The sequence below is a fragment of the Polypterus senegalus genome, chromosome 3, assembly GCF_016835505.1.
Source record: "Polypterus senegalus isolate Bchr_013 chromosome 3, ASM1683550v1, whole genome shotgun sequence".
NCBI lineage: Eukaryota > Metazoa > Chordata > Cladistia > Polypteriformes > Polypteridae > Polypterus > Polypterus senegalus.
In genome coordinates, this window is record NC_053156.1 from 107,647,353 (window position 1) to 107,663,351 (window position 15,999).

The window sequence follows — 15,999 nt, forward strand, 5'->3', positions numbered from 1 at the left end:
GCAGAAAACTTGACAACCTTTAAGAAGAATCTGGATGACATATTAGGATAGCTTAGCTCTTAGCAAACAAGCTTGATGGACCGAACAGTCTCCAATTGTTGGTCAGATTCCTTATGTCAGTTGCTGCCAGATAAACCCTGCCTCTGATCTGTGTATGATATGTTATTGGATTACCTTCCTTTATAATTAGTGTGATGTTATGTTTTCACATAATCTGCTATAACAGGATCTGTATTTTCCTACAGATTACAGGTACTCACTTTAAGTAATACAATTTGTAATCCTGTTTTTGTTTTATTTTTTTCAGGCTGAGAAAAAAGGTGTTAATCAGACTGTAATTGGATTGATATTTGGATGCTATGCATTGTGTAACCTGTTGGGATCCTTAGTACTTGGAAAATATGTAAGTTTCCATTTTTTGGGATGGTTGCATTTGTTTCTCTAATTTCTCATATCTAATAGAAGCTTTTTTTCCTTTAGATTGTTCAGATAGGAGCAAAATTTATGCTTTGTGCTGGATTGTTTTTATCTGGAGGATGTACAGTTCTTTTTGGGTGAGTTTATGATAGTATAATACTATTAAACATCCAAGATGCCACCAATTGGAGTACAGTATAAAAGGAAATGCTTTGCATTATTATGGAAATAAAGTGTGTGATTCTGTGTAACATTCCTACTATTCTAAGTTGACTATTTGCTCTGTATTTTATTTTGTGAACCAGTACAGGACTGAACTGGACTTAAGTGAAACCCCGAAAGCAGTTGTAATTTGATTAGATAACAGAAGACCTGCTGAAATGAGGCAACTAAACATGTATGAGGGAATTCATTGAGTCATTGCCTGAATTCTAACTCAAGGAAACAATCAGCAATCCTCCCTATAGTCATCCCTCTGCAAAAAAGTAATTTCTACATAAACCTTTAGTAGTACACCTTTTAAATTATAAATTTGGAGCATGCATCTATGACTATTAATTAGTTCCTTATTATTAACTAAAAATCTCTTTTTAGCACTCTGTACATTTTAAACCTGCTTAGGGCAACTATTTAATTGCATTGTGGCTTGGCTGAATTGGATTAAATCTTAATTAAAACGTAGCATTTGACTACTTAAAATGTTGTTTTGCAGAATACACTTAATCATTAATTAAACTCTTTAGAGTGCTTTAAGTAACATGCATTTCAGTCAGGTAACACTGATGACTACGGAGTGTGACTGCTAGTCAAACAGAGGTATTTGCTTTCTTACTTGTTTTTTGGACAACACTGATGTGAAGGGAGCACAAACTATGAGCATTTTAAGTAAAATTAAACACTTTGAAATACAAAATATATATTCAGTACATCACCACTAAAAGATTCCATGCAAAGTGGTGTTAAACTGGTTAGGTTTTGTTTGTAAATGGAAGGTTTTAATTAAACAACTGAAATTCTTTCTACATCTCCTGCCCTTGTTGTAGTGTTCAGTAATCCCTTGCTATATCGCTCTTCGACTTTCACTGTTTCACTCTATCGCGGATTTTATATGTAAGCATATCTAAATATATAACGCTGATTTTTCACTGCTTTGCGGGATTTTTGCAGACAATGGGTCTTTTAATTTATGGTACATGCTTCCTCAGTTGGTTTGCCCAGTTGATTTCATACAAGGGACGCTATTGGCTGAGAAGCTACCCAGTCAGAGCACGCAATTAAGTTCATGTGTGCTGATTGGCTCAGCGATGAAGCGCCAAATTCGATTCTGATGTGTTAACCAGGAAGTCTCGTCTCGCTCATTCAGCATCAACGTGTTTCACTGTGTAAAGAGTTAACTTTTGTGCTCTTTTGAGTTTATCTGTGTGCATAGTCAAGCTCTTCATTATGTCTCCAAAACGATCTGCTCCTGATACTGCTTCAGGGGCAATGCCCTTACACCCCTCACATGGACGTTTCACACTTCTGCCATCCAAGGGAAGCATCAAAGCCAGATCTGCTAGGCTGCAGGATTTTACCCCCAAGCTGTCAGACTCCTTAACACCAGGCTGCGCCCTGGGATCTTCCACACTGTTTCAACCACCTCTAAAGACAGAACTTTTATACATGCAAGCCACTTTTCTGCAAAGATTAATGTGCATGTACAGGGTGGTCCAGATCTATTTATGCAATTTTCATTACACTATAACTTATTAAGTTTATTACATAGAAAATCACCTGAAAAATCCTGGACCATTGAGAAGTGTGCGAACTGACGACATGAAGAATCGTCTTCGCGCCGAACTGGAATCGTCCCCGCATAAATCAAAGTCATCCAGACGATCAGGATCTGCATAATTAGATCTGGACAACTCTGTAGAAAAAGAGCTGAAAATCTCATACTGACCTTCAAGTATTTTGACACTCTTGATATCCTTCTGCTGTGAAACATTCTGACCTGTCATTGTTTACACGTGCCTTAAACAGCTATTATAACTGATAATTTCTGTATTATCTACAGCGGGGGTTCTCAAACTCTGTGGCTGCAGGTTTTTGTTCCAACCAGATTCCTAATCAGTGACAACACCTGATAGCACTGATCTCATTTAATTAGCTGGTATTATTTATCTTTTATTCTACATTCAGAAAAGCACAGCAGCACGATTTTTACATTTATAAGAAACTTAAAAATATTTGTTTTTGCTATGGATTTAAATGCTTAACTCTCTTTTTCTTATATTTCGCCCTTTCTCTGTGCAGTTTGCTCCCTTCATTGAGTCTTAATAATGACAATTAAAAACAAGCGAAGCAGAAACCCAAGCAAACAACACTCAGTCGTGAAAGGCTGCAACTACTTTAGCGTCAGCCCCACAAGGTAGTAAATAACAGATTAATTAAACAATTAGAACACCTAGAAAAGTAAAATGATAATCAAGATGAAAATACTGTTAAAAAGAAAAAAAATACATATAAATGCTTACTACATTTTAATACTTTTTTTTTTTTTTTTACCAAACTTAGTTTTCTAATTTGTACATTGTTCCCAAAATAGGGAATCTGGGAAACAACAGTTCACTTAATTAGCCCAGAAGTCCAATTAAAAACAGAGGCTGGTTGGAACAAAAACCTGCAGCCACAGGGGTCCCCCAGGACCGAGTTTGAGAACCCCTGATCTACAGTATATCTATTTATTATGTTACATATCTATTGACTATATTTAATTATCTAGATTACAAATACCATAAATTGCATCAATGTTCATATTGTTAACTACACGTCAATATTGCTGCTACTTCTTTGTCTTGTCTTTGCACAATGTCTTGTTTGTGTTTTAATTTTAAATTTAAATTTTAATTCTATTTTTAATTTATTATTTGCACGTCATGTTACACTGTGGACCCTAAGCTTCGCAATTTCGTCTATCTGTATCCTTGTATATGGTTGAGATGACAATAAAGTTCACTTTGACTTTGACATATGCAAACTGGTATCCTGAAAGATTCCTCTTGAGCACACTGGGGTTTCAGGGATTCTCTGAAGAAACCAAGATCACATTGTTTGTGATTAATGTAACGTGTTACAACCAATCATTAATCCTTTTTGGAAAACATTTAGAACTGTGGTGAATCTTCTCAGGAAAGGCCAATCTGCTGAAATTAACCCAAAGGGCACAGCAATGACTCATCAGATCTTCATAGAGGATCAAGTTGAACATCTAAAGAACTTCAGGATTCTCTTTCCTCCACTAAGATTAGTGTTTCTGACTTCAAAATAAGAAAGAGTGACTAAAAACGGGATTCATTGGAGAGTAGCTAATATCCTAAGGTAACATGAGAGCTTGTCTCACATTTGGAAGAAAATACCTGGATGATTCCAAGTCTAATGAATTAAATTTCTATGGACAGACAAATCAAAGTTACAAGTCTTTGGATGACGTTGGTCCCACTGTGTCTGTCATAAAACTATTGAAGCATTCGACAGTAAGAACATCATACCTACTATAAAACATGGAGGTTGTAGTGTGATGGTGAGGGGAAGCCCTGCTGCCTCAGGACCTGGAAAACATGGTATTATTGAAAGAACCATGATCTCTGCACTCTGCCAGAATTTTCTTAAGGAGATTGTTCAGTCATTCTCCTTAAATATGGAGAATGAAGTGTAATTGGTTTATGCAACAGGACAATGTCCCAACACATGAAAGGTGTCTACAAATGCATGTCTCAGGAGAAACTAAATTAAAGTTTTAGATTGTCCTACTTCTGATTTGAACCCAAAGGAGATGCTGGGGTAGCTGTTTTTTTAAATGAGCTGTTCACACTCAGAAACCTACCAGTTTGACAGAATTTAAGCAGTTCTATATAAAACTCATGCAGAGATTTGGGTCCAGGTGTGCAAGGCTTTTTCACAGAAGTCTATGCAGTTGACTTGGAATATCACTAAATGGTGCTTGTCGGTCCCACAGTAGTAGCAATAAGAAACATTGGGTTAAAGTCTTAGATGCTTCCTGCATGGAGTTTGGATTTTCCCCTGTGTCTGTGTGGGTTTCCTCCCAGAATTCAAAGTCATATAGTCTAGGTGAACTGGCAATGCTAAACTGGTCCCTGATATGTATGTGTGTTCCCAAAGCAAGGGACTGGTGGATACCCAGTCCAGGGATTGTTCATGTTTTGTACCTGATGCTTGCTGAGATAGTCTTCAGTTTACGTATAATTTTGCTCTAGATCAGTGGGAATGGAAAATAGATGAATACAATGGGTATTTTACATGGTTTTTCATCATTGAGATCTTGAGTAATAAGCCAATGATGCAGAATTCATGGCTTTATGGAAGTGCAAGTTGCATTATTGGTGAATGGATGGAGCATAAATTACTTATTGCAGTGCACACATGCTTCAAACTGGGATGTTTTCTTGGTGGAATGTCCATAATCTCCTTTTATTTATGATGCTTTTTTCGACATACTGTGGATTTGTTTGACATTGCAAAGACAAGCAGCTATCAGGATTATTCCACTAAACTAAGTAATGAACTGGCTGATTTTACACAAATGCTGCAGATGAATATTTTGAAGTGTTGATTTGATCATAGGTTTTTTAATATATAAAGTAAATAGAATATAAAAGGACTGACAATTTTGAGATTATTTTGCACTTCATGTTTTACAGTTTGAACTTAATTTTCAGTTTAATATTCTTCAATTTAAGTATGCATAGTTTCAGCATTTAGAAGGTTGAAGCCTCACAAACCATTTTACAATGCAACATGCATTGTTTTGTTTCATTATTTTGATTAGAAGGTTTTTATGATCTTATCGTCTCTCATATAAAGAGAGACAAAAGGGTCTCAGCTGTTTAGTCAGTACTGTTATGATCAGGCATTTGTTTTTAGTTTTTACTCCATTCTAGCAGTTCTGTCAACTTAAAAACATTGTTACAAGGTGGTTGACCAGTTTTGAGTCTTATCCATCTTACTTTTATCCTCACTCCAGATCTTTGCCCTTTCCATCCTTGGACAAGCTGCTCCTCTGATCCTTTCCATCCTTGGACAAGCTGCTCCTCTGATCACAGTGCTATCAGCTGCATACAGGAATATTTAATATATCCCAGTTTACATTCCTCAGAACAGTACTTTGATGTTGTAGACGCAAGGTACCCTTAGAATACATTATGCTCACCCTGTGATATCTCTTAAGTTTGTAGTGCATATGAAAAGGCAATTGAGGTAGGCCAAAGCTTGGGACTGTGATGACAGCAGCATACATCTTTGATTTTTTTTTTTTAAATCATTTAAAATAATGATAGTGGCATGCCATCGGCCACATCTTAAAAATATTAATTAATAACATTCATGTACTGTGTCATAGTATAATATAACAAAATCTTATATATAAACGTCTACGTTAATATCGGCAAAACAGTATCCCTTTTACTTTTCCTCCCGGGGCTAATGCACAAGCGAGGCGAGCATGTCGGCAAAACAAATCCTCCTAGGAGAGAGATGCCCAGAGTAGTTCCTTTCAATTACCTGACATCTCTACATTTCAGTTGTTTTTCCTGACTGTTTCAATAGTTTCTAGGACCTCAGGCTTTTTACAGCACGGGCTTAGGCAGCTAGTATTAAATACAGTAATTAAGTATTCTAATGGTTTTGTAGACACCAGTGTTAGTTTTTAAACATACTTTTCCGATTGAAATTTTAATAAGTATTAATAAATTATACTCACAGACATACCTTTAATTCATCAAAACTGTAATGCTCTGCTACTCCAATGGATTCGATAGCAGGTATTCACCTGTGCTGCTTGAAGTAATTAAAAGTGCATCTTGTTTCTCCTTTACGCCTCACAGGTTTTTCTTGCCCTCTCTCCCTGATTCAAATCACTAGCTTTTAACATAAATCAAACCCGCTTAATTTGTTGCAGATTTACAGGGGGCTGGAGCCAGCATTGACTCACCAATCAGGTTCAATTGCACGTCACGCTGGGCAATATTTTTAAAGGGGTAGGCTCATTTATTGCACTCAGTTCACATACAAGGCCATATACAAACACAACACTTTTAACACACTACTGTGAAGACATAAAATTACATTTCTAATTTTCTTTTAAATGCCCAGATTTACACAATTTGTGATAGAATGTGTTTTACATTTAGATAGATAGATACTTTATTAATCCCAAGGGGAAATTCACAAATTCTGAATTCACAAAATTTGAACATGTTCACATTAATTCTAGTATAATGGTACATCTTTTTTTTTTTTAATTCATGGCATAAGTAGAACTTAATGTAATAAATCAATTGGTTTATTGTTTACTTCTACTTGCATGCATTGTAAATAAGATGTGCTTTAATAATCTAATGTAATTGTCCTTTCCTGATCATGCTTGATTGGCTGTTGATGTTTTATTCCATTAACAGCAGGCTCGATGAAATGTTTATACTTGGTACTTTAGCAATGTGTCTGTTTCTATTTCAAAATTCTGTATTTAAGCAAGTATTAAACTAACGTATAATTTCAGCTGCTTTTTATGTTTTGCTTTATTTTAGCCTACTTGATAGAGTGCCACATGGAGTACCTTTTATATTGATGTGCTTTATAGTAAGATCCATTGATGCTGTTGGCTTTGCTGCTGCAATGACCTCATCTTTTGCCATCATTGCCAAGGCTTTTCCAAATAATATAGCAACAGTATTGGTGAGTAAAAAAACTTAAAAGAAATGTTATGGTGTTTCCTTTTAATGTAAATGCCATCTGGAATAGATTTGAATAACAATGCTTAAAATATGTTTTTATAAGGGCTAATTGTGAAGGTAAGTGGCCACACGCAAGAGCTGATGTTAGAAACTGAATGAATCCATATTATTTTAGTTATATGAGGCTTCCATTGTGTCATTTTGTTTCTCCTTTTTGTTAACTAATTTTGTTTTGAAAGATTAAATCATTGTCCTGAATTGCAGAAGTACTTTAAATCGTCAATCCATCCATTTAATGAACTCACTTTAGAATCTGTTACCGCAGTGTTTTAAATTTGCAGATCTGGCTGAAAGCCTGAGACCATCCTTATTACTCTGCTTTCTTGTGAAAGCAATTTTTTACTAACTGATTTACCATTGAAAGTACATAGATACCTTCATGTTCCAGTTAAAAATGTATTGTCGTATTTAGATTAGAATCCTTACCTGTGTGATGAACAAACAGTAGAACATGTCGCTCCTCTATTGCACCATGATAAACGGGTATTCTTATTTAAATGTGGAATAATATAGTGTTGTGATATAATGTACAAGTAATCACTTACATGTATTGCGTGGAAAAGTGTGAAGTACCAGTGAAACAGAAAAATGCTGGTGCTATGGAGAGACGGAGAGAGAAGTTAGAAATTTCATGACTTACAACACGGCTATTTGTCCACAGGTCAGTTGGTGACAGCAGATGAAATCTGTGTGATTCTAACCTTCCAGGCTGGAGTTAAGGGGGAGGATTATTTCTATATCCTAAAATTCTGTTGCAGCTACAGTCGAATAATATTGCCTATTCCTCAATGCAGTGACACACAAAATATAACTAAATGTGATTGTATGATTGCTATAGGCACTCCTGATAGTATGATAGAGTTAATAGCACTTACATAATTAGATCAAATAATGCTTCTTGGCTTGGACACACATGCACAAGAAGGTTATATGAACATTTATTAGATTTACACATTTTTTAAGGGTCTGTACTGTGTTTATTATTTGTTTGTGTCTGCCATATATGTTTAAAAGAATATGTAGAAGTTTGTATTAACTTTGGCATTATATAATTTTAGTGTAAATCTTTTGCTAAAAGAATACTATAAAGGGACTGAATATTTTTTGTAGTTGTAGCAGATAAAAAACTGTCATTGCCAAGGCTGGATTATTTTTTTCTTAATTTTCAGGGAAGCTTGGAGATTTTTACAGGTCTTGGACTTGTACTGGGACCTCCATTAGGTGGTTTCCTTTACCAGTCCTTTGGTTACGAGATTCCATTCATTGTGCTGGGGTTTGTTCTCATATTGATGGTGCCTCTGAACATTTATGTTTTGCCGTCCTATGGTAAGCACACCTCTTGCAATGAAACTTTGCATTCTTTGATAATTTGGCAGTTGCTATTTGATGTATTTTTTAGATGTCAAGCATTGAGAAAGTTTACCTACATGTCATGTTTACTTATTGATCTGTCTTCCATCCACCTAATATTACAATCACTTAAATCCAGCTTAGGGTCATGGGGTTAAGGCACAAGAAAAAGACCATTCACTGTGACACTCACACTTAGCTGTACTAGGCTAATTTGGAGTTAAAGAATAAGTTTGTTATTTTTTAAGTCTTAAGTAATGTCTTGACACACATGATATTTATGCATTTGCCCCTTGAAATAATATTTTAAATGTAAGCACTTTCTAATGTATTTAATGTGGAAGATCAGACAGACACCAGGACACACATTATTTTGTTTCTTTACTACACAGTCCTTTGCACCTCACACACAGTACACGACCCACCAGCACTATTGCTCACAGTCTTTTCTTTCCTTCTTCACTGCCGCCCTCACTCCTCCACTCGCAAGCTCCGTCCTCTGCCTCCCGACTCTGGCTCCCTGAATAGAGTGAGGTGGCCCGGTGCTCCCTAATGACCTTCCTGCAGCACTTCCCAGAAGCACTCCAGGTGTACCTGCTTCCTGGTGCGGAATGGCTGAATACCATGGCTTCTGAACCATCCAGGCGCCCCCAAGCTCTGTTCCCGTGGCTCCAATGCCCACCAGAGCAGCTGCCTTCTCATGTTCCATTTGAGGTACTGTGCATCTCCCTGTCCTTCCCTCCTCCAGGCATCCCGACTGGGCATGAGCCCCAGTTGTCCACCACACTTGCAATGTTTCTGAGAACAAAAGGGATCTGTGAATAATAATTGTATTACATATTCCTGGTACTGTTTTTCTCTTGGTAAGGTTACTTTTTTATTGAATTATGTAAGCTCTCAAAGAAATAGGAAAGTAAATCAAAACCAGACCAACCACATGGCGCAAAATATTTACTGTGATTTGGTCTTTTGAGAGAAAACCATGCACCAGCAGCATGAAAGGTTGTTGCAGAGGAAGACTAAGTGCTGAGCTGTCACACATGGCTGGTCTTTTTTTTTAAATGGCTGAATTTCATATTATTAGCATTTTTTTTTTTTGTTGTTGAACCAAAATCTGGTATAAACTCTTTTACAATGTGTGTGTGATCACAAGATGTGGATCAATACTCAATAACTGTCTTTGGCATGGAAAATGACCATTTTGGGTAAGTTTTTAAGCTTTTTCTCCATGCTTAATAGCATCCAATATAAAGTCTCTGTATGGGCAAGATATTTTTTTAATGTCTCGAAAGTCCTTAATTTTACAATACAATAACTTTGATCTGAAAATTACTAATCCTTTTCCATTGTGAGTGGAAAAATCCATAAACAAAAAGGGAAGCCAAGAAAGCCCCATACAGTTAGTTAATGATCTGGTAATCAAACTTATTTTCCTGTAGTAGTGAAGCTAACTACTTTCTAACCATGACACTCCAGATATTATTCATTTTATTTAAAAAATTATGTGACATTGTGACAATAATAAAGTATAGCAAAAATGAACACTAAAATATTATAAACCGTAATGTAAAATACTGAAAGCAATGTGTGAGGCAACACCATCAGGCTTATAAATAAATAAGGTAAATAGGAAAATGAAATCGTAACAGATTTTAGAAATGAGCCAACATCATATAATACATGAGACCTTTTCATTTAGTTAATAGTTAAGTTATGCCAATATCTCATTCAGACCTTTTTCAAAACCTGTCAATGGAAGTACTGGCTATTAATAAAAGTGAAAGACTTCTAAAACATCCAATAACTGCACAAGATAAAAAGCAGAATGTTACAGAGCCATGAAAGTAATTGTGAATATAGACGGCGCTCATTTTGTAACTGCTAACCTATTCGATCCACTTTAAATGTTATATAATGTTAACAAGTACTCGTATTATGAAGACTGGAGGTTTTGCTTTCAAAGTTATTTATTGCATTAGTAGTAGTAATTTATTGTTTAAAGGCTAAAATATTTGAGAAAATCACTTATGCATTTAAAACATTTGCAAATACATTATGCTTACATTAATCTTTAGATTTTTTTTTTGTTAACTACAAATCAACTGTGGCAGAGTTAAATTCTCTGTAAATAATTTTATTTGAATTTAGTTTTAACCTCACAGTATCAGATAATTTGTTTTTTTACTCCCAGATGGGTTGGTCTGACATCATACACCCCTAGGTAATATGGAAATATTGTAAAACTGAGCCTTTAAGTCCTTTATTTTGGGTAGTAAAATTCAGTGTTTTAACACATAACCCAGACTTGTACTTTTCTGATGATTTTCTGATGTTTTTTTTTTTGAAGACTTACTGCACAGTTGCAGAACTTGATTATTGTCTTTAACATGTCAGAGTATAATATACTGGCAGGGCATTTGAATACATTGTCATCTAAATTTGTAATGAGTTAAACGCGTATTTTTGATTGTTTTGTCTTGCAGATGCCACACCTAGCAAAGATTCTTTTTGGAGGCTCTTTACCCTGCCTAAAATTTCACTTCTTTGTTTTTTGATTTTTTCCATGAGCTCATGTCTTGGTTTTCTGGACCCAACTATGTCACTTTTTGTCATTGAAAAGGTATTAAATATTATACAACCTACAGAATGTCAAGTGTCGCAGTCTCTGATCAGAGTATTTTTAATATAACACTCCCTGAATCACATTGAAAATCTTCTGAAGTATAAGTACAAGCTAAACATCCTCTTCACACCACAGACTCCCAGCAGACTGGAGCCTACATTGGCAGCATTTAGATTAAGTTGGGAAACAACTCCAGATGGGACACAAGTTCCCTTGTGAAAGGACCAATTAATATTGCTAATAAACTTACTTGACTTAGGGACATAAGAAGACCATACCTGAAGAAAACTCCTGATTAATTGTGGGGATAATATACATGTCTATAAGGACAGGTGTCAGGCTCAGATCACCTGCAGACGGAGGCAGCATTACTGACAACTGTGCCATAATATAGCGTAGTCACATTTGCTAATTTTAAACCTGTAAATCTTTGTTTTTTTGTTTCCCATTGCAGAACTAAAATTTGTAACATTCAGGTCCATTCAGGAAAACAATGCCCGTACTGTATGATCATGTGAAATGGATGAGAGCAGACTGTGTTAGCTTAAATTGGTGTCAAGTGTTCAGCATCATAAGCTTGAGTTCCACTTTTGTGGTAACACTGGGTTAAGAAGGCACATCCTGCTGTGGGTGTTTGTCCCAGTCTGTGATGGAGCTGTTAGGTGTTAAACCTATGACTAGTATATTATAGTATACAATATTATTAGTATTGTATGTTTTTTATTTTATCTATAAAATATTTTTGCTTTATACTGTAGTTATTCTATAATGGAGTTAAAATGAATGTTGCATTCATTACCCTATTCAGTAAAATTCTGAAAATATTTAGGTGCATCTGGATCTTTTAGAAATGTGAACTTTGTACTGGGAAAAACATGATATTTAACACCACTGGGACGCAGCACATACCAGATATCAAAATCTGCCAGATATTCTATCATTTTAACAGTCATTTTTGGAGCTGGAGAATTCAATACAAAGTAATACACACACTGTAAGAAGCAGAAATGTGAACACTAAAACAAGACGAACAGCAAGAACTCCCAGACAGGTTAGATGGTGTCGCGATCAAGATCTAGTCATGTAATGTTCCATATTGTAAAGTGATGGTTAAAGGGGGCTTGTCAGTTTGTTGAGTGGTGGATATTGCAGCCTATGTTTTTACATTCTGTTTGAAAATTTAGAATTTTACAGTATACAGTGTAAATATAGTATAAATGCACAACAGGAAGTTCATCAGTCACTATTTAGTAAAATATGTTGTGTGGAAGTGCCATGAAATGGACAAAATAGCACAATTAAATTTTTACTCTGATGCTTGCCAACTACTAATATACTGAACACTTCACCATTTCTCTAACAGTGATATGTCTCTTAATTTTGATGGGGATTTTGTAATTAAAGTCAGATTTATGCAATTGATTTCCCTCTCTCTTTTTGTTCACAGTTCCATTTGCCCACTGGGTATGTCGGACTTGTATTCCTTGGTTTGGCATTGTCTTACTCTTTGTCTTCGCCTTTGCTGGGCATTGTTAGTGATAAAATGCCTGTAAGTATTAAGAATGTCTCTTTACAGCTCTGCTATTTTCATGTTAATTTGTTAAAGCAATACTTTGCAAGGTAGCAAACATGCACTAAAGACTAGAGGATACAAAAAAAGCTAATCTTCTGTTTAATGTTTTCATTTTAAGATTTGCTGTCATATTTAAATACTTTGAAATCAGATCTATATACAGTGGATTCAGAAGGTATTCAGACCCCTTCACTTTCTGCTCACTTTGTTGTGTTGTTGATTTATTTTTAAATGGTTACATTTTACCCTTTTCCAAATCAGTCTACTCCCAATAACCCATAATGATAAAATGAAAGCATGATTTAAGAAACATTTGCAAATTTATTTATTTAGATAGATAGATAGATAGATAGATAGATAGATAGATACTTTATTAATCCCAAGGGGAAATTCACATAATCCAGCAGCAGCATACTGATACAAAAAACAATATTAAATTAAATAGTAATAAAAATGCATGTAAAAACAGACAATAACTTTGAATAATGTTAGCATATACTCCCCCGGGTGGAATTGAAGAGTCGCATAGTGTGGAGGAGGAATGATCTCCTCATTCTGTCAGTGGAGCAAGACGGTGACAAAAGTCTGTCACTGAAGCTACTCCTCTGCCTGGAAATGACACTGTTCAGTGGATTCTTCATGATTGACAGGAGTTTGCTTAGTGCCCGTCGCTCTGCTACAGATGTTAAACTGTCCAGCTTTATTCATACAATAGAGCCTGCCTTCCTCACCAGTTTGTCCAGGCGTGAGACGTCCTTCTTCTTTATGCTGCCTCCCCAGCACACCACCGCTTAAAAGAGGGCACTCGCCACAACCGTCTGGTAGAACATCTGCAGCATCTTATTGCAGATGTTGAAGGGCCTAACCTTCTAAGAAAGTATAGTCGGCTCTGTCCTTTCTTACACAGAGCATCAGTATTGGCAGTCCAGTCCAATTTGTCATCCAGCTGCACTCCCAGGTATTTATAGGTCTGCACCCACTGCACACAGTCTCCTCTGATGATCACAGGGTCCATGAGGGCCTGGGCCTCCTAAAATCCACCACCAGCTCCTTGGTCTTGCTGGTGTTCAGGTGTAAGTGGTTTGAGTTGCACCATTTAACAAAGTCTTTGATTAGCTTCCTGTACTCCTCCTGCCCACTCCTGATGCAGCCCACAATAGCAGTGTCATCAGTGAAATTTTGCACGTGGCATGACTCTGAATCGTATTGGAAGTCTGACGTGTATAGGCTGAACAGGACTGGAGAAAGTACAGTCCCCTGCAGCGCTTCTGTGTTGCTGACCACAATGTCAGAAAATCAAAAGTTGAAATCTCCTTTATATAAGTACTCAGACCCTTTGCTGTGGCACTCCAGAGCGTGATCAGGTGCATGCTATTTGCTTTAATTATCCTTGGCAAATTTAATTGACCAGACATCATTTAGAAATTCACACATCAGCGTATATATTGCTTGTCAAGAGAAAAACAAAGCCATGAAGTCCAAGGAACTCTGTGTAAAACCTCTGCAATCTAATTGTGGTGAGACATAAATCAGGGCAAGGGTATAAATCCATTTGTAAAGATCTGAGTGTTTCAGTTATTTTGAAATGGATGATGTATACAAGGGCATATTCTAGAGCTGACCATCCAACCAAACTGTGTAACCAGGCAAGAAGGCCTTTTTGTCAGAAAGGTAAGAGTATGGGGCAGGAAGACTGGTCAGAATTGAGGGAAGGATGAATGCGGGCAAATGCAGAGTGGTTCTTGAAGAAAGGATACAGCTAAGACAACATTGGAGTGGCTTCAGGGCAAGTCTCTGTCTGCCCTTGAAAGGCCCATCCAAAATCCAGACTAAACCTTGTAGAACATCTGTGGAGAGACCCAAAGATGGAGGTTTGCAGACTCTTCCCATCCAGACAAAGCTTGGGAAGATCTTCTAAGACAAAAATGGGGTAAAATGCTCAAATCCAGGTGTACAAAACTTTTAGAGACTTACCCAAGAAGAACTGAAGGTGTAATTTCTGCCAATGGGTCTTCTACAATGTACTAAATTTAGTGTCTGAATACTTGTTATGAATCAGAGATTTCAGTTCTTTATGAGTTTGCAAACCTTTCTCAAAACATGTCCTCACTTTATTATTATTATGGTGTATTGAGCATAGATCGATAGATCAAAAAAATGGAAAATTTATCAATTTAAAATTAAATTTGAAACACAATAAAGTGTGCAGGAAATGGAAGGGTCTAAATACTTTCTCAATCCACTGTATCTAACTAAGTATCTCTATCTAGTGCCTAAATTGTTCCGCATTATTTAATTTCATTCATTTATTTAAACATCCATCCAAATTTAGGACTCACTTATTTTGTATAGATCCTGTCCCAAGAGTACTGAACACCAGTGTGTGCTGCTAGATGTCATTCTAGTACATTACAGGACACACTAATGATGTTAGAGGAAACCAGCATCCTTCACCCACAAAAACACACACACTTTCACAGGGAGATCACACATTACCAGTGGCTAAGCCAGTATTCAAAACCTGACACATTATATTAGTTCTTTCTTTGCTGCTTTTTAAAGGTTCTCATTCTGCTCTTGACTATTTGCGCACAGAAACTGCAAATTCCACTCGGTTGCGGTTGCAGCACAAGATCAAAAAAAAAAAAGATTCTGTGAACTAAAAGGCAGATGACATGCCTGCTTTCATTTTAGGCTCACTTGCCTCAATTTTAAAGGAGAAAAGCAATATGTAAAGAGGAAGTACTTCTGACAGAAAGTAAATTTGTAAACTGTTAGCTACTTGCAGAATACTTGGCCATACACACATCAGCACTCATTCACTGAGACTGGTCAGATTTAGAGTAGCCAATCAGAAATTGCCTACTGGTTTACAGTGTGACATTTATGCATATACCTGACGACGAGTGGTTTCATTAACATTCACAGATTCACTAACAAATAATATATTTTTTTATGAAAGACTCAGTCCTGCAAAAATCATCTAGTTCACCACAAGATATGGCTTTTCTCCCCAAGAAAATTCGGTATTTAAGGAGCCATGTTCAAACTTGTCAACAGCCTTATAGATATAATGTATGTGTTATCTGCATGTTCAGCAAAATCAAAACAGAAGAATAGCTAAGAAACGTTACAAATGAAATATTAGTATGCACTTCCTTGTAATATTATGAACAAATGCACTGAATCGACTAAATGGTTTTGGTAATGAACGGGTAAATCACATTAGTTGTAAATTTAACAGA

At 36.2% G+C, this 15,999-nt stretch overlaps 1 protein-coding gene across 2 annotated transcripts in view; it reads left to right on the forward strand.

Moving 5' to 3' along the window:
* slc18b1 (solute carrier family 18 member B1) overlaps nucleotides 1-15,999 on the forward strand; it is a 61,284-nt gene that overhangs the window by 15,741 nt on the left and 29,544 nt on the right. For both annotated transcript variants that reach the window (XM_039747759.1, XM_039747758.1), the window contains exons 3-8: nucleotides 308-403; nucleotides 481-554; nucleotides 7,002-7,149; nucleotides 8,378-8,534; nucleotides 11,042-11,178; nucleotides 12,629-12,730. In XM_039747759.1, the coding sequence (XP_039603693.1) occupies nucleotides 308-403; nucleotides 481-554; nucleotides 7,002-7,149; nucleotides 8,378-8,534; nucleotides 11,042-11,178; nucleotides 12,629-12,730 (714 nt within the window). The remainder of the gene's footprint in view (nucleotides 1-307; nucleotides 404-480; nucleotides 555-7,001; nucleotides 7,150-8,377; nucleotides 8,535-11,041; nucleotides 11,179-12,628; nucleotides 12,731-15,999) is intronic.